Here is a 22,542-nt window from a genome sequence, read left to right as displayed (position 1 = left end):
AAAGGATTACTTGGGAAAATATATACAATGATTAAATATGCGTTAAGCTAAAGAAAGGTATAGGTAGTTTAGTTTTGCCTTATAGTTGTTTTAATAATGTTAATTTGTTTATTATTTTCACTTTTTAAATACTTTGAAGTATGTAATAAATGAAATAGTGATCTTCCATTTGACCCATATTGTTATATGAATTTCCCTTAGAGGAAAAAAGATAATCATGGAGCATAAAATACCACTTGTAATCTACAGAAAGTTTTCATCGAGGTCATATCCCTTTTGTTTTTGTCATATTACTGATCCAGATTCAAATTTCCCTACAGAGTTGGGAATCATTTGACTTACCCACGCCTCCCCCACACTGAAACCAGAAATAATTATTTCTATGCAATTATCAGACTCTCCTGACTCAACCTCCACTTACTTCCCAATAGCTACCAGATAAGAAAGTATTTTGAAAAGCTATGGGTCTGAAATAACTAGTTCAATGTTTCCCTTCAAGGCCAGTGCAGAAGGAAAACAGGACTCTTAATAATTTTATCCAGGGCATTTGCATTCACAATCCTTCCATTCTATCATTCCTATTACACATCACTTCCCACTTATGATTGCATGACTGTAACTTTGTTGCTTGTATCCTTATGATTTGTATTAATATTGATTGTTTCCTGATTGCTTAATTGTATTCTATAACAATCATTAAGTGTTGTACCTTATGATTCTTGATGAATGTATCTTGACTTTTCTGTATGCTGAGAGCACATGCACCAAAGACAAATTCCTTGTGTGTCTAATCATACTCGGTCAATAAAGAATTCTACTCTACTCTACTCTACTCTACTCTACTCTACTCTACTCTACTCTACCCTACCCTACCCTACCCTTCCCTTCCCATCCCATCCCATTCGAATTAATATCAACCATGCATCTGTAAGTGGACAGTGGACTCTTACTGACATTTGACCGTTATGCTAGTCCTGGTTTTATTTCTTTTTACGCCAACAGTGTGCAAATTTGCAGTAGAGACATGCTCCCAAAAGGATCCTCTCCCCGTTCAACATGAGTGGCAGCAACTAGGAGATATCCTCCTTGGTGGAATGTCATCACAGATAATTTATATTCGCTATATACTTTCCTTCAACAAACATCCTTCAGAAGAGCTGGAGAATGATTATGCCATGTAAGGACTTTTTTTTGCTGTCAGGTGCCCAAATGCTTTGACAAACTCAGTTTTACAGAATCAGAATGCTCTACTGTGAGCTGTAGGACTTGGGTATATCTATTTAATGAAATGGAGGAGTATGAGTGATATATGATAGCAGTCTTCTAAGGAGCTACCACAAGGAAGATGGGTGTGTTTCAACCTATTCTCCAAAGTACCTGAAGACAGAATGAGAAACAAAAGATGGAAACTAAAACTAAGGAGAGATTTACTGACAGGGAGAACAATTAACCAGCGGAAAGACTTGCCTCCAGAAGTTATGGGTGCACTGGAGGTTTTTAAGAAGACATTGGAGCAGAGCGTTGGAGTAGAAGACATTTAAGGTCACTTCCAGCTCTCTTATTCTGAGTGAGAAGGTTTTCAAATGAGTCCATTATCTGTTTCAATGACTAAAAGTTGTATTTCTTATGTTCTCTAAGTTTGAACCTCGGTTGTTTTGCTTATCCTCAACCAACAACTGCACTATTTCAAACATTTATCGTATCTTAGAGGGAAATATAAGAATCAGAATGATTTAGTGATCACAGCACAGTTAGAAACTGAGAGATGGTGAGTTCTAATGTTGCGTTAGGAATGAAGTTAGGTGGGTGAATTTGGACCAATTCCTCTCTATCAAACCAAGGGGAAATGTTTTTTAAATAATACTGGAGAACTGCATAAGGAGTCCATCTAGCCACCAAAAGTGCAAGATGAGATGAAGGAAAAATAAAGAAAGGTGGAAGTATTTGTTCATAGTCCACCAATGAATCATTATTCTTTTAAAAAGAAAAATTATAACTGTGGCCACTGATTTTGCTAAAAGATTTGGAAAGAGACACTGGAAAAATCTGAAACATTTGAAATCTTTTCAATCATGGCTTCTGATGAACTATATTTTGATACAGCTTCAAAGTATTCATTAGAGTTTTTATTTATTCTTCTACCTAACTCCCATGGTAAAATTTGAGCATTTTTTTATTTTAAATTTTGTGCCATGAATTTGAGATTTAAATGTACACCATCCATTCCTTACAGAAAAGTTTAACAAATTTTCCTGGGCCAGGTTTTATATTCTTTATATAAATTGTTTTTATGTATACAGTAGTATATGAATTATTCTCATGGTGTAACTGGCTGTATGTATAAAATTAAGGTCAATGAACAAGGCAGGAAGTAGTGAATGGCAACTGATTAACCTCACTCACATGTTTAAATATTAACTCCCTAGAATTTTGTGAGCCAAATTCTTAAAATGCCTTAGATTAATTAGATATTTTTCTAAATGTCCTCCCTCCCTCCTTCCCTCCCTCCCTTCCTCCCTTCCTTTCTTCTTACTTTCCTTCCTTCCTTCCTTCCTTCCTTAATTCCTTGTTATTAATGAGGGACTGAACAACCATTTGTGTAAAATGGTATAGGACAGTAATGGCTAATCTTTTCTGTCTCAAAGCGTGCACGTGCACTCCCAAAATGCAATGTATGCACAGCACCTTGCATGAATACATGGCCCTCTGCATGTGCATCCTGCTCCCACAAACATAGGGGCAGAGACCCAAAGACCAGCTAGCCAGTGGGAGGTACACACACATGCCTGGCAGAGCTGAAGTGGGGCAATGGCTCGCATGCCCACAGAAAGGACTCTGTGTGCCACCTTTGACCTGCATGCCACAGGTTTGCCACCATGGGTATAGGGCCTCCTGCTTGAGCAGGAGATTGAAATGGAAGATCTCCAAAGTCCTTCCAACTCTGTTATTCTTCCTTCCTTCCTTCCTCCCTCCCTCCCTTCCTTCCGCTTGTCATTCTTTTTTCCATCCAGTTGAGAAAGAAGTTGGAGAAAATGATATTATCTTCTGAAAAACACTTTGCAAAGAAGGCAAGGAATATTACTTTGATTCAGGATGGAAGGTATAGATTATATGTCACTGTATTTGTATTTTTATGTTCATCAGGCATGTATTAGATAACAGATAGGATAGAATAGGATAGAATAGGATAGAATAGAATAGAATAGATAAAATAGAATAGAATAATAGAGTTGGGAGGGACCTTGGAGATCTTCTAGTCCAGCCCTCTGCTTAGGCAGGAAACCTTTCAGCCCTTCAGATAAATGGTTATCCAACATCTTCTTAAAAACTTCCAGTATTGGAGCATTCACAACTTCTGGGGGCAAGCTGTTCCACTGATTAATTATTTTAACTATCAGGAAATTTCTCTTTAGTTCTAAGTTACTTCTCTCATTTAGTTTCCATCCAATGCTTCTTGTTCTACCCTCAGGTGCTTTGGAGAATAGTTTGACTCCCTCTTCTTTGTGGCCACCCTTGAGATATTGGAACACTGCTATCATGTTTCCCCTAGTCCTTCTTTTCATTAAAGTAGATATATCCAATTCCTAGAACTGTTCTTCATATGTTTTAGCCTCCAATCCCCTAATCTTCTTTGTTGCTCTTCTCTGTACTCTTTCTGGAGTCTCAACATCATTTTTACATCATGGTGACCAAAATTGAATGCAGTATTCCAAGTGCATCCTTATCAAGACATTATAAAATGGTATTAACACTTCATGTGATCTTTGATTTTATCCCTCTGTTAATGCAGCCTACAACTGTGCTGGCTTCTTTGGCAACTGCTGCACACTACTGGCTCATATTTAAATGGTTGTCCACTAGGACTCCAAGATCCCTCTCACAGTGACTACTGTTGAGCAAGGTACCATGTATACTGTATCTGTGCATTTTGTTTTTCTTGCTTAAATGTAGAACCTTACTTTCTTCACCATTGAATTTCATTTTGTTAGAAAGCACTCAATCTACACAAACACACACACACACACTTACAAGTACAAGAAATGGATATGAATAAATGGGGGGGGGCAGTTTGACAGGGATGGTAGGTATATTGGTGTGCTTATGCACATCCCTTATAGACCTCTTAGGCTGTAGACAATCTAAGGTTAAAGTTATGGGGGTTTGGGGATGAAACCACAGTGTCAGGTAGTGCATTCCAGGCATTGATCTCTTTGAAGTCATATTTTTTGCAATTGAGTTTGGAGTGGTTTACCATATGTTTGTATCTATTGTGTGCTCATGCATTGTTGTAGATGAAGCTGAAGTAGTCATTGACAGGTAGGACATTGTAGTAGATAATTTTATGAACTATGCTTAGGTCATACTGAAGGTGTCCTAGTTCTAAATTGTCTAAGCCCATAATTTCAAACCTGGTATCATGAGATATTCTGTTGCAAGCAGAGGAGTAGAGGACTCTTAGAAACATAGAAACATAGAAGACTGATGGCAGAAAAAGACCTCATGATCCATCTAGTCTGCCCTTATACTACTTTCTGTATTTTATCTTAGGATGGATATATGTTTATCCCAGGCATGTTTAAATTCAGTTACGGTGGATTTACCAACCACGTCTGCTGGAAGTTTGTTCTAAGGATCTACTACTCTTGCAGTAAAATAATATTTTCTCACGTTGCTTTTGATCTTTCCCCCAACTAACTTCAGATTGTGTCCCCTTGTTCTTGTGTTCACTTTCCTATTAAAAACACTTCCCTCCTGAACCTTATTTAACCCTTTGACATATTTAAATATTTCGATCACGTCCCCCCTTTTCCTTCTGTCCTCCAGACTATACAGATTGAGTTCACTAAGTCTTTCCTGGTATGTTTTATGCTTAAGACCTTCCCCCATTCTTGTAGCCCGTCTTTGGACCCATTCAATTTTGTCAATATCTTTTTGTAGGTGTACTTTTGTAAGACTCTTCCTGTGAAATATCTCTGGTCTTGTTCAATTGTATTAATGTCCAATATGTGATGTGGGTTCCAGACAGATGAGCTGTATTGAAGTATTGGTCTAGCAAAAGTTTTGTATTCCCTAGTATGTAGTTCAATATTACTGGAGAAGAAGCTATGTAAGATTAGGTTAACTGTTATAGTGAGTTCTGGCATTCAGATCATTTAAGATGTGTAGTCAGAGTGAGGGTTGTCTATAGGGTTGTATCTGCCCAGCTTGAATTTTGTGTTCTGATTTTTTGGGCAATGTGTAATATAGAGCATTTGTTGGTTGAGATTTGGAGTTGCCAATTGTTTGATCATTCTGACAGATAGTCATGGTCTTCTTGTACACTTTCTCTTTCTAATTCTGAGCAGACAAACAAATTGTACCGAATGTGTATTCCAATTAATACTTCAGGTTTGTTACCAAAAACTTCATGGTTTATCTGTAAAGTTCTTGCTAAAGTATGTCTAGTTTAAGGGAGACATGGACTAGGGGAGACATGATAGCAGTGTTCCAATATCTCAGGGGCTGCCACAAAGGAGCGGGTGAGGTGCCGACCTATTTTCCAAAGCACCTGAAGGCAGGACAAGAAACAATGGATAGAAACTACTCAAAGACAGATCCAGTCTATAACTAAGGAGAAATTTCCAGACAGTGAGAACAATTTATCAATGGAATGACTTGTCTACAGAAGTTGTGGCTGCTCCAACATTGGAGATTTTAAAGAAAAGATTGTACAACCATTTCTCTGAACTTTTATAGAGTTTTCTGCTTAAGAAGGGCATTGGACTCAAAGATCTCCAAAATCCTTTTCAACTCTATTATTCCGTTATTCCCTTTTCATCAGTGGTGAAAAACCATGACTGTTGATTGCAATGAATCTTATTCAATACTCCAGCATTTTTCTTTCAATGTTAGTCTATGCTGGGACAATTTGCTTTGTGGCATCTGCCAGTGATTGAGCTTGTCATTTTATTGGCAGCATGGTGACCAAGTTCTACCAACACATCCTGGCCTTGGCATTTGCCATAAATGAAATCAATGAGGATTCCCATATCTTACCCAATATCACACTTGGATTCCATATCTGTGACAGCTACAATAATGTAATGATGACCTATCGGACTACTCTGGACCTTCTTTTCAAAATGCACAGATTTATACCTAACTATGGGGGAAAACTTATTGCTGTTATTGGCGGACTTGGTGCCACTGTCTCATTCCATATGGAAAAACTTTTAAGTCTTTATAAGATTCCACAGGTAAGATTTGCTCATGGAATAATGGAGATGTGTATAAGTTCCTATCTTTCTTCTTCTTACTTTAATTTTGCAGTTCAGAAAAAAGGAATGTTGCAGTTCATAGATGTATTGTAGATGGACAGGAATGTTACCTCAAAATGGGAAAAGGGATAGGAAACTAATACTAAAATTGTGTCATAAAAAATCTGCAAGGGATCTTGGAGGTCTTCTAGTTCAATCCCTTACTCAAGCAGGAGACCATATATCCAAGGGCTACCAAAAATTTTACTGTGGGCGTGGCTTATGCATTTTCTTTCAACATCTTTCAGTGCAAATTGGATGCTCTGGGGTGGAGCTCCATTTTCGCTACCCCACTGCATTCCCGCCCATTCGGCAGTAGCCCACCCCTGCATATATCCTTTCAGACAAGTAGCTGTCCAGTCTCTTCTTAAAAACCTCTATAATTCAAAATTATAGACCAATTTCGTTAATACATGTTGACTGTAAAATCTTTGTTTCAGTATTATGTCTGGAATAATACATGAAGACCAAAACAGTTTTTTTATCAAATAGGCAGATTAAAAATAATTTGAGGACAATTATAAACACTTTAGAATATTATGAACAACATCCAGAAAAACAAATGGCATTAATATTTTTAGATGCAAAAAAGGCAGTTGATGTCAACTGGTCTTTTATGAAACTACAACTGAATAAAATGAATTTTGGAAATAAATTTTTCAACATAATTGATGCTATATATTCCACTCAAACAGCTAAAATTATTCTTAATAAGGACCAAACAGAAAAGTTCGAAATACAAAGAGGAGTCAGATAAGGTTGCCCTATTTCACCATTGTTATTCATTCTAACATTAGAAACTTTATTGATAAAAATAATAAAAGATAAAAATATTAAAGGCCTAGAAGTTAAAAAAGAAACATATAAACTTCAGGCTTTTGCAGATGATGTTGTCTTTATACTAGAAGACCCTCTAACTTCAATAGTAAAATTAATAGATTCAACAGAAGAATATGGAAGAGTAGCTGGTTTGAAAATTAGCAAAAGTAAGACACAAATATTAACAAAAAACATGACAGACCCTCAGATAAAACAACTAGAAAAAAAAATAAAAAATGAAGATAAAGAAAGTAAAATAAAAGAAAGTATTTGGATATCAGCTAAATCCATGTCATTAAAAAAAGACAATTACATGAAACTTTTAAAGCAAATTAAAAAGGACTTAGTAACTTGGAATAATCTGCAGTTACCATTATTAGGTAGAATCTTTACAATTAAGATGAACATTTTACCCAAAGTCCTGTTTTTATTTCAGGTAATTCCCATAAACCCAGGAAGAGATTTTTTCAAAGAAATAATGAAGATAACAAAATAATTTATATGGCAAGATAAAAAGCCTAGAATAAAACAGTGTGCACTAGAAGACGTGAAGGAAAGAGGAGGCCTTGCCCTCCCAAACTGGAAATTATATTACCATGCAACAGCCCTAACTTGGATCAAAGAGTGGCTTACTTTACAAAATAGAAGGCTATTAAATTTAGAAGGACATGATTTAATGTTAGGTTGGCATGCCTTTATATGGTATGAAAAGTATAAAACACACTCTTATTTTAATAGACATATAATTAGAAAGGCACTCATGGAAGTCTGAAATGACATTAAAAAAGATTATTTTTTAGTTATGCCAGAATGGATATCCCCGATAGAAGCTATAAGTCCCCCAAACTTAATACAAGAAGGCAAAATATGGAAATATAGTGACCTAGTAGATACACAGTGGAATTTAAAAATGAGACAGGAATTATTGCAAGCAGACGTAATTGATTGGTGGCAATATGCACAGATTAAGTCTAGATTTCATAAATACAAAAAAACATATATACTCAGCAAGGATAATAATATTTTAGGCAAACTATTAACAACAAATCAAGGAAAATTGATCGGGAAAATATATAAATATCTAATTAACTGTAAATCCATAGGTTGGATATTAAAAGACAATGTGATTAGTTGGTGCAGAAATTTAAATAAAGAAATAGATTTAAATACATGGGAAAGGGTATGGACATATAATTGGAAAATAACAAAGTCAACCTCCTTCAAAGAAAACCAAATAAAAATGTTTTATAGATGGCATCTACCACCCAAAATCTTCCAACAAAATCACTGTACTGTTGGAAATGCAAAACAGAAATAGATACTTATTAGCATATTTGGTGGATATGCTAAAAAGCAAAAGAATATTGGAATTTACTAGAAAGATGGTTAAGAGAAATAACACAGCAAGAAATCAAGAAAACACCAGAATTTTTTTTATTAAGTATTTCAAATAATAAATACAAAAAAGATATATATTATTTAATAGTCCATATATTAGTAGCTGCTAGGATAGTTTTTGCACAAAGATGGAAGGAAACAGAGATTCCAAAAGAAGAAGAAATACTTAAGAAAGTTTTAGAATGTGCTGAGCTCGATATGATGACGAGACGGTTAAATAACCAAGAAGACTCCAAATTTTATGATACTTGGCAGAGGGTATATACTTGGTGGAATAAAAAGAAAAAGATATAAGTATATTGAAATAATAGTTTAAAAATTTGAACACAATTAGAAAAATATATTAGATCGTGATTTGTCCATAACATAAGGTAATACCTCTTGCTTTTTCTTTTGTTTTACTTAGGTTTGACTTAATTTACAAATTAATAGTTTGTTTATATATTTTTTAATATATTATTAGATGTGTTTTTAGGCAGTTAATACTTTTTTCTTCTTTCTTTTCTCTCTCACCTAAATTTGATTTAATTTACAAATTAAAAATTTGTTTAGATATATTATTGTACTACTAGAAGTGTTTTATATGTACTGAATTATAACAGATATTGCAATATATTCTCCGGATGATCTTAAAAAACAAGATATCTCTCTCTCTCTCTCTCTCGCTCTCTCTCTTTTTTTTTTTTTTTTTGTATATATGAAGACTTCTACTCTGAGCGGAGCGATTGTAGCTCCATTTAATGTTTTATGTTGTGTGTGTCATGTCTGTCTTTGAAAATAAAAAAAAATATTTTTTTAAAAAACTTGCAGTAATGAAGCACCCACAAGTTCTGAAGGCAAGCTCTTCCACTAATACTCAGTATTATGAAGTTTCTCCTTAATTCTAGGTTGCTTCTCTCCTTGATTAGTTTCCATCCTTGGATTCTTGTCTTGTCCTCTGGTGCTTTGGAAAATAAATTGCCCGGTTCTTCTTTGTGGTAGCCCCTAAATTCCACAATACTGCTATTTATGTAGTCCTTCTTTTCTCTAGACTAGCCATATTCAAATCCTGTGACTGTTTTTCATATGTTTTTGTTTCCAGGCCTTTATTCATCTTAGTTGCTCTTCTCTGACTTTTTCCAATTAATTATCCCCAGTGTAACTCTTTACAAGTTGCTTTTTCCAGAAAACTATTTTTTCTAAAAAAAAAACAAAACCCTGCAGAAACATTCAAGCAGAAGGAAAATAGAAGTTTATCTTTTGGTTTATGCAGACTTTTTAAAAAAACTCTGACAATTGCACAAAAATCTTCTTGCATGCAGATTTATGTATCCATTCCTTCCAGCTTAGTTATGGCTCATTTGCTCCAGAGAAGAGCTATATTACAGAGCACCCAACTCTATACCGTATGGTTCCAAATGAAGCCAGCCAGTACATGGGAATTATCCAGCTCCTTCATCATTTTGGATGGACATGGATTGGGTTCTTCATCGTTGACAATGATAGTGGAGAACATTTCATGCAGGTGTTAGAACCATTGCTTTCCCAAAACGGGATCTGTTCAGCATTCACAACAAATATTCCCAAAGCAGAGTTGACTAATATAGCAATCATTAATAGGAATGTCTGGAATATTTATCTACCAATGACTAATATCAACGTGAATACAATGGTTGTTTATGGAGATACCTTGTCCATTATGTTGCTGAGCTATTTTATGCTTCAAGCAACTAATGATAATAGTTCAAATATATTCTTTCAAAGAGTATGGATTATGACTGCGCAGGTTGATTTTTCATTGTCCAGTCTTCAGAAGGGCTTAAATTTACAAGTGTTCCAAGGAGCCATTTCTTTTACTATTCAGTCCCATCATCTGCCCAAGTTCCAGAAATTTCTTCTGACCCTAGACCCATGTCAGGCTGAAAGAAATGATTTTTTGAAGGTCTTCTTGGAGCAGGCTATTGATTGTTTATTTCAGTGTCCAAAGATTCCTATGGAGGCCACAAAAGTATGTTCTTGGGAAGAGAGCTTGAAAAACCTTCCTAGTTCTCATTTTGAAATTTACATGACTGGTCACAGTTATAGCATCTACAATGCAGTTTATGTTATAGCACATTCTTTGCATTCCATGGAGTTATTTAGATCCAAACTCAGATCCAAGAGTGGTATGAAAACGACCAAACTTCAAAGTCTTCAGCCTTGGCAGGTAATGGTTGTGAGTCTTTCTTTCCACCACAAAAAAATAGTACAGACTCATATATCTTTATCTATTTCATGAGTTAATCAAGTTGTATGTCTAGAATATGAAATGGGGCACCAGTAAAAAAAAAAAAATCAAAGTCATACATTTAAACAGGGTGAAACCACACTCAATAGCAGTGAATGCGAGAGTCTTGATGGACAACCAATTAAATATGAGCCAGCAATGTGCAGCAGCAGCCAAAGAAGCCAATACAATCCTAAATTGCATTAACAGAAGTATGCAATCTAGGACTAGGAAGATATTAATACCACTCCATAAAGCCTTAGTTAGACCACACCTAGAATACTGCATCCAGTTTTGGTCACCACATTTCAAAAAAGACATTGAAACTCTAGAGAAAGTGCAGAAGAGACCAACCAGGATGATGAGGGGACTAGGAACTAAACGTATGAAGAGAGGTTGCAGGAAATGAGCATTGCTAGTCTAGCAAAGAGAAGGACCAGCGGAGACATGGTAACAATGCTCCAATATTTGCGGGGCTACCACAGAGGGGAAGGAGTCAGGCTGTTTTCCAAAGCAGATGAGACAAGGAATAATGGATGGAAGCTGACCAAAGAGAGATTTAATTTGCAAATAAGGAGGAACTTTCTGATGGTGAGAGCAATCAACCACTAGAACAGGTTGCTTGCAGAGATTGTGAGAGCTGTAACACTTGAGACCCTCAAGGAGAAACCCCCAAGTAGGGGGTTGAACTAGAAGACTCCAAGGTTGTTTTTGTTTTTGTTTACGTTTTCGTTTATTATTTTATTTACAAATACAGTAATATAAAGCAAATGAAACGGATATGCTGGATTTCACATTACAATTAGTGATGGGCGAACGGAACTCGCACAATTCGGGTTCATACCGAATTTCGCACTGTTCGTGATGCCAAACCCAAACCTGAATTTTAACAAAAATCTGTGCTAAAGTTCGGAGTTCGGGCCAAATTCCGTGACGGGGCGATGTGACGGACCAATGAACAGCCTTCTTCTTACCTGAAGCCATGCAGCCTCCGGACATAAAGGTAAATAAAAGGCTGTGATTGGCCATGTGTCCTGCTGGCCACGGATTGGCCAGCCGGATGCATGGCTTAGATTGGTCCCCAAGGACACCTGACCTGTGTCTATAAAAGGCAGCACCATGCGGTCCATCCCCATTGTAAGAGATACCAGCTAGGGAGGGAAAGTCTGTGTTAGTTCTACTGAGAGGGAGAGATAGCTTAGGGAGATTTCAAAGACCAATTTGGCTGCATCTGCTTCACAGAAAGGGAGATATTGTTCATACAAGTTAAAGAGAGAAGAAAACGTGGGTGAGCAATGAGCATACCAGCCTAGACAGCCAGACAGGCACAAGAAGAAAAAGACAAGGGGGGCAGGGGGGGCAGTTGCTCTCTGCTACACTTCAACTTTTAAAGTTATTTAATTTGATTTTGTTTTATTTAATTTGATTTTGTGTGCAAAGACATTGAAGGGATAAGAAACATAGTTTTGTGGGCAGGTGTGTGTGGGGGTTTGCTCTCTGCTACACTTCAACTTTCAAAGTTTTAAAATTTGATTTCATTTTATTTAATTTGATTTTGTGGGCTGCAAGACTGCCACTCAGTAACCCCCCAAAAAAGATTACTGACCAAGCTGCTGTTCCTGTATAAAAGAGTTCCAGTGTGGCCAGCTATCTACTTTGTCCTGATGGGAAAGCCTCCCTGCCAGGACCGAAGCAATAAACTGTTTCCTGAGTGAGAAAGACTACAGTTCCTGTCCAAAAGAGTTCCAGTGTGGCCTGGTGTCCTTCTTATCCTGGTGGTGATTTTTGTCATCACATCATTATCTGCATCTTTAATCAATAAGATTAATCTAGATACCAAATATTGTTATCACACTGATCTGCCTTTGTGCCTACCTATTTCTATCAACCTTTAAAAATGATCTGTTTGTCTGTCTGTCTAGCATAGTTATTGGTCTGTTGCATCTCTTGAGAAATTGCACATTGTAGATTGAAGATTTAAACAAGAACAGGAAGAAGAACAGAGGTAGTATTCTCCTTCCTGTTCCTATATGGACTGGTTCACCTGAACTGGTAGTGACAATCATGGGTGGGTCCACCCCCTCACCCCCTTGCCCCTTGCCCCAGCTCTAGGGCATCTGATTTGGGCATGTTTTTGAAGCTGGGTGCATGTGCAGAAGGCATGCGTTTGAGTAAAGCACATGCGCAGAAGGCCGCAAACGTACACATATGCAAACTGGTAGGGAAGGTAAGTGAAAACCATCCCTGAAGGAGATGCATCTGAAAACAATTACAGTTAAATTTTTGGTGCATTGTTTCCTTTTCTCTCTCTCCCCCTCTGCATGTTGGATGTAGCTCCACCCAGTTCTTCAATCTATCGTGTTTAACAATTCTGCTGGAGAAACAGTGTACTTTAATGGAAAGAAGGAAATGGCCAGTGGATTTGGTATAACAAACTTAATCACCTTCCAAAACCACTCCTTTGTTAAAGTACAAATTGGAACAGTGGATCCTGAAGGGAAAAAGCTCAATATAGATGACTCAAAAATTGTGTGGCCCCAGTGTTATAATCAGGTATGAATTATGATTTATTTTCAGATTTTTCTTTCATTTTCAGAACTGTAATTAAACATAAGATTTTTCTAAATGGGCTGATTCCATCATGGGTGACAATTTCTTTCCATAAAAATTAGGTAGGTACCATTGATTTGGATCTGAAACTATCAATCAATCAATCAATCAATCAATCAATCAATCAGAATAGAACAAGAAGTAATGATTGGAAACTAATCAAAGGAGATAAGCAACCAAAGGCTCAATCCATTCTCCAAAAATACCTGAAGGTAAGACAAGAAACAATAGATGGAAAATATCAAAGACAGATTCAAGCTAGAACTAAAGAGAAATTTCCTGACAGTGAGAACAATTAATCAGTGGAATGACTTGCCTCCAGAAGTTGTGTATGCTCCATCACTGGAAATTTTAAAGAATTTGTTGGATAACCATTTGGATAACTATTTGTCTGAAGTGGTATAGGGTTTCCTGCCTGAGCAGGTTGGACTTCTGGAGACAAGTCACTCCACTGATTAATTTTTCTCACTGTCAGGAAATTTCTCCTTAGTTCTAGCTTGAATCTGTCTTTGATATTTTCCATCCATTGTTTCTTGTCTTACCTTCAGGTATTTTTGGAGAATAGATTGAGCCCTTGGTTGCTTAACTCCAAAGTCCCTTCCAACTCTGTTATTATATTATAGAATAGAGCTGGAAGGGACCTTGGAGGTCTTGTAGCCCCCTGCTAAAGAAGGAGACCCTATACCATTTCAGACAATACTATCCAGTCTCTTCTTAAAAATCTCCAGTAATGAAGCATTCACAACCAGTTCTTTCACTGGTTAATTGTTCTGATTGTCAGAAAATTTCTCCTTATTTCTAGGCTGAATCTCTCGTTGATCAGTTTTCATCCATTAATCCTTGTTTGGCCTTCAGGCATCTTGGAAAACAACTTGACTCCCTCATCTCTGTGGCAGCCCCTCAAGTATCAGAATGGCACTATCATGTCTCTTATGGTCCTTTATAAATGTTAATTAAAAAAAACCAAGAATAGAAAAACACTTCTAAAAATAATATAGATAAGAGTTTAATTCCTGGCTTTCTTTCATATAATCTAAAACTGATTTACAGTATTTAGTTTAGTTTAGTTTATTTAGATTTGTATGCCGCCCCTCTCCGAAGACTCGGGGCAGCTAACAACAATAAAAAACAATGTAACAAATCTAATATTAAAAAGTAATCTAAAAAACCCCAATTTAAGAGACAAGTAAATAGGTCAACCTATTCTCCAAACCACTTGAAGGCTGGACAAGAAGCAATGAATTGGAAAATAATCAAAATAATCAATTTAACCTAGAATTAAGGAAACATTTTCTGATAGTTAGAACAATTATTCATTAGAATGACTTGCCTCCAGAAGTTGTGGGTGCTCCAACACTGGACGGTTTTGAAGAAGAGATTGGACAATCATTTGTCTGGAATGATATAAGGTTTCCTGTTTGAGGAGGTGGTTGGAGTAGAAGACCACCAAGGTCCCTTTCAACTGTAATTTTGTTACATTTTGGAAACAATGCTGCATGTATTTTTACTTGAAGATCCTGTTTCTATTTTATGTATCAGATCTCTCCACAGTTTCTAATATTTTACAGCTTATTTCAACTGTTTGCCTGGTTTCTGCTTTGGTGATGTTTAAATACCATAGTTTACATTTCCTTTTACTGTTGCCCATTCAAAAAAATAATAATAGCCTTTTCCAGTAAGTTTGATTGGGTGATGTAGCCAAAATAAATAAGCAGCATTTTTGTGATTTTGCTTTTGAATTATCTGTCTGGTTTTATACATTTCAATCTTTGCTGCTTTGTCACCTTCGCTGTCCAAGGGATGTGCAGGAACCTTCATCAACATCATAGCTAAATAAGTCAACTTCCTTCCTGTATAATTTTTAATTGTATCATTTCATCATTTATTATACCTTGCTGTATAATATTTCATATATGGGGAAGCTGTTCTTAAATTTAGATAGATAGTTTCATTGCATTTTTCATAACTTAATTAAACATTGATTGAGTTAGAAAAAACAATGTAATCAGCATCATCAATGAATATCGCCAGAGATGGTATTTACTTACCTTCCCTACTGGTTCACAAATGTGAGTGTGTCCACTTCCTCTGCACATGTGTGTGGCTTTCAACACAAGCGCTGCGGGCCCACCCACAGGTCACTACTACTGGTTCACTTGAATCAATCCAAAGCTGAATATCACCTGTGAATATAATTACTCATCTCTTCCTTTTATAAGTTTTGGATTGAGTCAATTAAGATTTGTTCATTCATTTGCTTGCTGTCTTGAGCTCCAGGTTTTCATTGTCTAGATCAGTGTTTCCCAACCTTTTTTGATCCACGGCACATTATTCACATTTACAAAATCCTGGGGAACATTGAGCGGGGGGGGGGGGGGCGCTAAAAAAGTTTGGACAAAAACCCCTCTCTTCCTCCCTTTCACCCTATTTCTCTCTCCCTCCCTCTTTCTTTCCCCCCTCTCTCCATCCCTCTTTCTTTCTTTCTTCCTTCCTTCCTCTCTTTTTTGCTCTTTCTCTCTCTCTCCCTCCTTCCCTCCCTCTTTCTCTCTCTCTTTTATTCTCTCTTTCTCTCTCCCTTGCTTTCTCTCTCTCTCCCTTGCTTTCTCTCTTTCTCTCTCTCTTGCTTTCCTTCCCTCTTTCTCTTTCTCTCTCTTTCTTGCTTTCTCTCTCATACACACTCTTTCTCTTTCTCTCTCTCTTGCTTTCTTTTTCTCTCCCTCTCTTTCTTTCTTTCCTGCTTTCTCACACACACACACTCTTTCTCTCTCTCTCTCTTCCTTGCTTTCTCTCTCCCTCTTCATTTCTCTCTTGCTTTTACTTCTCTCTCTTTCTCTCTTGCTTTCTCTCCTCCTTTTTCTCTCTCTCTCTTTCTCTCTCGTGCACCACACCAGCAACAGAGAGAGAAAGAGAGAGAGAGCGGAGAGAGAGTGGAGGGCAGCTTGCTGGTCCGCGACCCCCTGGATCAGCAGCCCCGCATGGCCCCAGCACGGACTCCGCCGTCGCCTTCGCCTTCGCCTCCGCCTAAGAGGCAGCAGCCACATTCACCCCTTCGCCCTCCCAGGTGTCCATGGCGCTTAGCACCTGGCCATGCGCCGCCTCCGCCTCCTGGTACTCCGCCTGACTGCTACCTGCAGGAACGGGTGGTGGGGCGCCATGAAGGGCGGCGCTTGAAAGCCACCACGGCGCCGTTGTTGTCATCACGGCGCAAAGCCACACAGTCCCGGATCGCTTGCTTCTCCGGCCAGCAAGCCGTCTGCCTGGGAAAGTGGCGCCCATTTAAAACGCGCGTTTTTCAAATGCACCACTTTCCTAGGCAGCAGACTTTGCTGGCCGGAGAAGGAGCGATTCAGGACTGCGTGGCTTTGCGCCACTTCAAAAAATTTTGTGGGGGGTGGGTGGGTTCCTAATGGCTGTGCGGGCGCCCGCCCACGCAGCTTAGAAGCAACAGTAGCTGGTGCCCTCCCACCGGGCCCCAAAAGCTCACGCCGTCACAGCTAGGGAAGCTCCAGCCAGGCCGGGCTCGCGGCACACCTGACCATGTCCCGCGGCACACTAGTGTGCCGCGGCACACTGATTGGAAAACACTGGTCTAGATTATATAAAAATGAAGCAATCTACCATGTTCCTTTGTACAAATTGCTGCAGAGTGAAATGATGTGTGAGACAATGAAAATGTTCTCACACAAATGTCATTTCATTTGCAAATAGTAGCTGTGAAAAAACTAAATTCTGTGACATATTTTCTTAGTTTGTTTCTCCTAAACCTGTTGCTGCTTCTTTCTATGTGGCAGGTACAACCTGTTTCCATATGTACTGAGCCTTGTCCTCCAGGTTATCAGAAGAAAAAAAGAGAAAAGGATAAATTCTGCTGTTATGACTGTTCACCATGCCCAGAAGGAAAGATCTCAAAGCTGAAGGGTAGGCAATGCATTATATTCCACAACACTACTTTCAGCATTATTTCAGATAAAGAATTAGTAACTGTCCTGAGGTGGTATTCTGCTGGTTTGGACCAGATGGGCAAACTGGTAGCAGCAAATTGATATGGCAAACTGGTAGCAGTGAACTGGTACCAGCTCTATGATATCCTGTTTCTGTATGTTTTGAAGCCACATGCATGCATGCAAGCTGCACCCACATGCAAAGCGCATGTGTGGAAGGCCACATGCATGTACTGACAGTGCCTGTTTTTAGTTTCTTTTGCTTGCCAATGAAAACAGAATTCAGGGGCTACACACAGCCTCCCTGGACCTTATTTTCAGCCATGATGGCCTCATGCAGCCCTCTACCAATGAAAACTAAGTGCAAGAACGCACTCATATTTGCGAACCGGTAGGGAAGGTAAGTGAATATCACCTCTGCAATTGTCCCCTTTTTTGTGTGTTTTTGAGATTTCCTGAACTTTTCTATCTAACATCAAATCAAAAGGAAAGAAGAAAAGGAAAACTAAATGGGGGGGAGGAGAAACCTCATCCTCCCATGATTTATGCATATCTCTGTGGTTAACTGATACATTTATTAATTCACACACATCTATCTTCCCATCAGGGTCCAAATAGAAGTGTTTTACAATTAGGAGTAATAAATCCACCCAATATTTTCTTTTCTTTTTCAGATACGATTGACTGTATTGAATGCCCAGAAGACCAGTATGCTACCAAGAATAAAGATGGATGCATCCCCAAAACAATAAGTTTTCTTTCTTATGATGAACCTTTAGGAATCGGTTTAATGTCAGTGGCCGTTTCCTTTTCTTTGATCACAGTGTTGGTGTTAGGAACATTTATTAAGCACCGAGACACCCCTATTGTCAAAGCCAATAACCGAGATCTCACCTACCTTCTCCTTATCTCTCTTCTTGTTTCTTTCTTGTCTTCTTTGCTCTTTATTGGACAACCAAGGAAAGTGACTTGTTTTCTCCGACAATCTATTTTTGGCATCATCTTCTCTGTCGCTGTTTCTTCCCTACTGGCCAAAACTATCACAGTGGTGGTAGCATTTATGGCCACCAAACCAGGATCCAAGATGAGGACATATATGGGGAAAAGGTTGTCAAACTCTATCGTCATTTCCTGCTCTCTGATTCAAGCAGTTATTTGTATTGTGTGGGTGACAACCTCACCTCCATCCCCAAATTTAGATATGTACTCAATCCCAGGAGAAATTGTAGTAGAATGTAATGAAGGAACCACCATTATGTTTTACCTTGTCTTGGGTTACATGGGTTTCTTATCCTTTATCAGCTTTATGGTGGCCTTCTTAGCCAGGAAGTTGCCAGATACTTTCAATGAAGCCAAATTTATCACTTTTAGTATGTTGGTGTTTTGTAGTGTTTGGTTGTCTTTTGTCCCCACCTATTTGAGCACCAAAGGAAAGTATATGGTAGCTGTGGAGATCTTCTCCATCTTAGCTTCCAGTGCTGGGTTACTGGGTTGTATTTTCCCCCCCAAATGCTATATCATTCTTCTAAAGTCTGAAATGAACACCAAGGAACAGCTGATAAGAAGTAAAAGATGAGAAGACTCTCTTACTATAAAACAATGACCTACCTTTGTATAATGAAATAGGATTGTTTCTGATTTTATATGAAATTATATAGGACAGAATGCCTAATAAATCAATTATCATTTGAACCAACCCACTTAAAGGTATTCAGTTATTCGTGCAATTATTGTGGCAGATTATTTGAATTTGGAATGAAAAATAAAATCTGGGATAACCTATTCATTTATTTATCATTCATAGAGTATCTAAATCCGAGATGGGTTGCTCCTGGCTTGTACAAGTTCTAAAGAACCAATAGTGGGAATTTTTCCCCAATCATTGAACTGGGAGTGACCATTGGCCATGCCCTTGAACCATATATTTTGGTGGCACCATTTTGTTTTCTATCTCTATGCATGCTCAGAAGCTTGGTTTTTGGCACTGTGCACATGCATGAGTGATGCAACCATGCAGTATAGGAGGAAGAAAACAGGAGGAAGAAAACTGGCAAAGTTAGAACCTACCCCTGATATAAATGTCATTGGGGTATTCATTTGAAACAATTCCTCTCTACTGTTATCACATTATTCATATTTTCCAGAAGCTATACTGAAAAGAAACCTTTTAATTGATTGTTTTAAGGCAACTGTGAAGACTGAATAGCCTATTCAATCTTTAAACTAAACACAACCACATTACATCAACCTGTAAATAAAACAGTGGTGTGACTCATCTCTGGGAGAGGGAGATGACTCTGCCTATTAAGATCAGGTGGACCGGTTGCTTTCAGGGTGTGGAAATAATTAATTAATTACTAATAATTAATAATAATTTGGTCCTCAATGTCAATAAGACCAAGGAGTTTATACTTGACTACAGAAGGAATAAATCAGACATCCAGTCAGATCAGCGTGTGAAAAAGGGGTCTTTGTCTCCTGTCGTTTTTGGGGCTGGCATGCCCCGCGACAGGTAGAGCTGCAACCTTGACCAGCAGTAAGTGAAACGACCTCGGTCGCCATAGCCGTGGCAACTACATACTGGGAAGATAGGATTTGCACCATGCTGCCTCTCCCCCACAAACGTGCACAGTGTTCACTGAAGTCTCTATGGATGGCAAAAAACAGATTCCAACCAATTTGAGCCTTCAGGAGGGAGGGAGGGAGATAGTTTTCACCTTCCCCAGACTTCAGGAAAACCTCCTGAAGTCTAGAGATGGTGAAAAACGATCTAACAGCCAATCAGACGTTCATTTCTGAACTTCTGGTACACCTCTTGGATATGTTTTCCCCCATCAATAGGCTTTCCTGGAGCCTGGAGAGGATGAAAAATGGCATAACATTTCTGAACTTCCAGTTGGACAGTTGGGCCATTTTCTGCCCTCCCCAGGCTTCAGGAAAGCCTCCCAAAGCTTGGGAAGAATGAAAAATGGTCCAATGGCCCAAACAGACTCCACTTCTGAACTTCTGGTAGGCCCGTTGGGTTCTTTCTTCAGCATCCATAGGCTCCAGAGGCTTTCCTGAAGCCTGGGGAAGACAAAAATGACATCCCCTATGATTCAGAAGTCCAACAATCAGCTGATCAGTGCACACATGTGCCCTGGAGCTGACATATAGCAACACCTTGCACGCCCTCAGATATGGCTCCATGTACTGCTTGTGCCATGCATGCCATAGGGTCAGCATCAAGGCCTTAAACTATTGTAGACAAACAGCTGTTCAATCTCTTCTTAATAACTTCCAATGTTAGAGCATTCAGAACTTCTGGAGGCAATTTATTCCACTGGTTAATTGTTTTAAATGTTAGGAAGTTTCCCCTTAGTTCGAGGTTGCTTCTTCTTTTGATTAGTTTCCATCCATTGCTCCTTGATGTTCCTTCAGCTGCTGCAGAAAATAGGTGATCCCTCCCTCTTCTTTGTGGCAGCCCCTGAGATATCTGTATACTACTATCATAAATATCATATAATATCTTGTCATATGATATCTATCATACAGCATATAAATATCATATATCATATATTATTATAGAAGGAGAGATGTGTGTTAGATATCTTCTCTGCCTTGGATTATTTATAAAAATATTACAATGCTTTGGAGAAAAGGTAGACCTCCTCTATTTTATGAGAAAGAACCCCTGAGATATCTGAACACTGCTGTCATGTCACTCACTAGTTTTTCTTTTCATCAGATGAGACATCCAGTTCCAGCCACTGTTCTTTATATATTTTAGCCTTAGTCCCCTAAACATCTTTGTTGCTCTTCTCAGCAACTCTTTCTAGAATTTCAATGTATTTCAAGGTTCCAGATAACATCTGAACTAAATCAAAATCCAGGTCAGAGCATTCGTCAGAGTTCCAATTTATTTCTGGAGCCATGCTGGTCACTACAGAGGGAAACCTGGATCTGAGTTTCTCACTCAGCTGAAACTTCACATCCCTTGTCCCCACTTACAAACTTGTCACGTTGTTCATATAGATTGCACCAGCATGGTCAGTTTTTTCTTCACTTCTGCTCCGATGGGTGGACCTGTCCTTGAACCATTAAAAAAAAATGTTTTGTAGCTGCATCTGTTCCCTCCTAACATTCATCCCTCCCAAGTTCCCACAATTATCAGGTCTTCTACAGATAGTGTAGGAAACTGTTAATTTATCACCAACTTCTGCAGTGGCTTGACAGGGCGGCCTCCCCTCAAGAAAGAAAAATGTATCCTGCAGTGGAGAGAGAACACAAGGGGTTAATCAGCTTAACCACCCCTCCCTCCCCCAGGGGACTCTTGGGTTTATCTGGATATTTCTCATGGGATCATTTGACATCTGTCCACTTTCACTTTCCAATTGTTTACCTATGTGGATTCAGACAAAGGGCACCCCTTGCAATGAGTGTGGTATTGTAGTTGGAGCAGAAATTGCCAGGTTTTTATTCAATGCATTTGTATATGATAAAACAGACATATAATAAACCTGCTTTAATTTTCTTTCTTCAAGGAAACTATTTAAGCTTAATATTTAGTGGTTTCCCAAAAATATGCAAAGGGTTCCTTAAATTGATTATAAATTGAATTTTTCATCTCTTTAATTAATCTTTTATTGGCTAAAAAAGAACCAAGTGAACTTGTGCAAGGAGAATTTCTTGCACAGGCTAAACCTGTAAGCTACCCTGAGTCCACTTGGAGAAGGGTGGCCTACAATTAATTAATTAATTAATTAATTAATTAATTAATTAATTAATTAATTAATTAATTAATTAATTAATTAATTAATTAATTAATTAATTAATTAATTAATTAATTAATTAATTAATTAATTAATTAATTAATTAATTAATTAATTAATTAATTAATTAATTAATTAATTAATTAATTAATTAATTAATTAATTAATTAATTAATTAATTAATTAAACATAGTCGATGAATTCTATTTTATTGTACTAATATATAATATCAGGATTTAAATGCAATTAATTCAATTTTAATTCAGGCTTCAGGACCCTTGGAATGTCACACTTATTGAAAGACGTAAAATTTCCCTAAAAATGAATCCAGCTTTGTTTTCTCATAGAGAGAGAGAGGAAGACAAATTGGATAAAATGGTATAGTAGAAATACATTGGTGGATGGAGAGTGAATGGCTATGACCCTTCATGGTTTTTTTTAAAGCACACTGTTAAATGAGGAACAATGGCTGGAAGCTGCCC

The 22,542-nt window shown here is 37.9% G+C and overlaps 2 protein-coding genes across 2 annotated transcripts in view; one reads left to right on the top strand and one right to left on the bottom strand.

The window, feature by feature from the left end:
- The window catches only part of LOC139154299 (uncharacterized), a 1,065,525-nt gene that overhangs the window by 264,885 nt on the left and 778,098 nt on the right, over window positions 1-22,542 (bottom strand). The window lies entirely within an intron of this gene.
- On the top strand, window positions 5,958-18,885 carry LOC139154457 (vomeronasal type-2 receptor 26-like). The gene is made up of 5 exons (XM_070729091.1): window positions 5,958-6,236; window positions 9,838-10,698; window positions 13,093-13,311; window positions 17,160-17,286; window positions 17,984-18,885. The coding sequence occupies exons 1-5, from the start codon at window positions 5,958-5,960 to the stop codon at window positions 18,883-18,885; spliced, it is 2,388 nt and encodes a 795-aa protein (XP_070585192.1).

This window comes from Erythrolamprus reginae, chromosome Z (genome assembly GCF_031021105.1).
Source record: "Erythrolamprus reginae isolate rEryReg1 chromosome Z, rEryReg1.hap1, whole genome shotgun sequence".
Taxonomy (NCBI): domain Eukaryota; kingdom Metazoa; phylum Chordata; class Lepidosauria; order Squamata; family Dipsadidae; genus Erythrolamprus; species Erythrolamprus reginae.
The sequence above is the reverse complement of the archived record's forward strand: the minus strand, read 5'-3'. Positions and strand labels throughout refer to the sequence as shown.

What these genes read in the sequence shown, in the direction of transcription:
- LOC139154457 (XM_070729091.1), top strand. Translation starts at nt 5,958, where the DNA reads ATGGTGACCAAGTTCTACCAACACATCCTGGCCTTGGCATTTGCCATA. An exon ending in GTCTTTATAAGATTCCACAG is followed by an intron (nt 6,237 to 9,837) that starts GTAAGATTTGCT and finishes CATTCCTTCCAG; the next exon opens with CTTAGTTATGGCTCATTTGC. An exon ending in AAAGTCTTCAGCCTTGGCAG is followed by an intron (nt 10,699 to 13,092) that starts GTAATGGTTGTG and finishes TGTTGGATGTAG; the next exon opens with CTCCACCCAGTTCTTCAATC.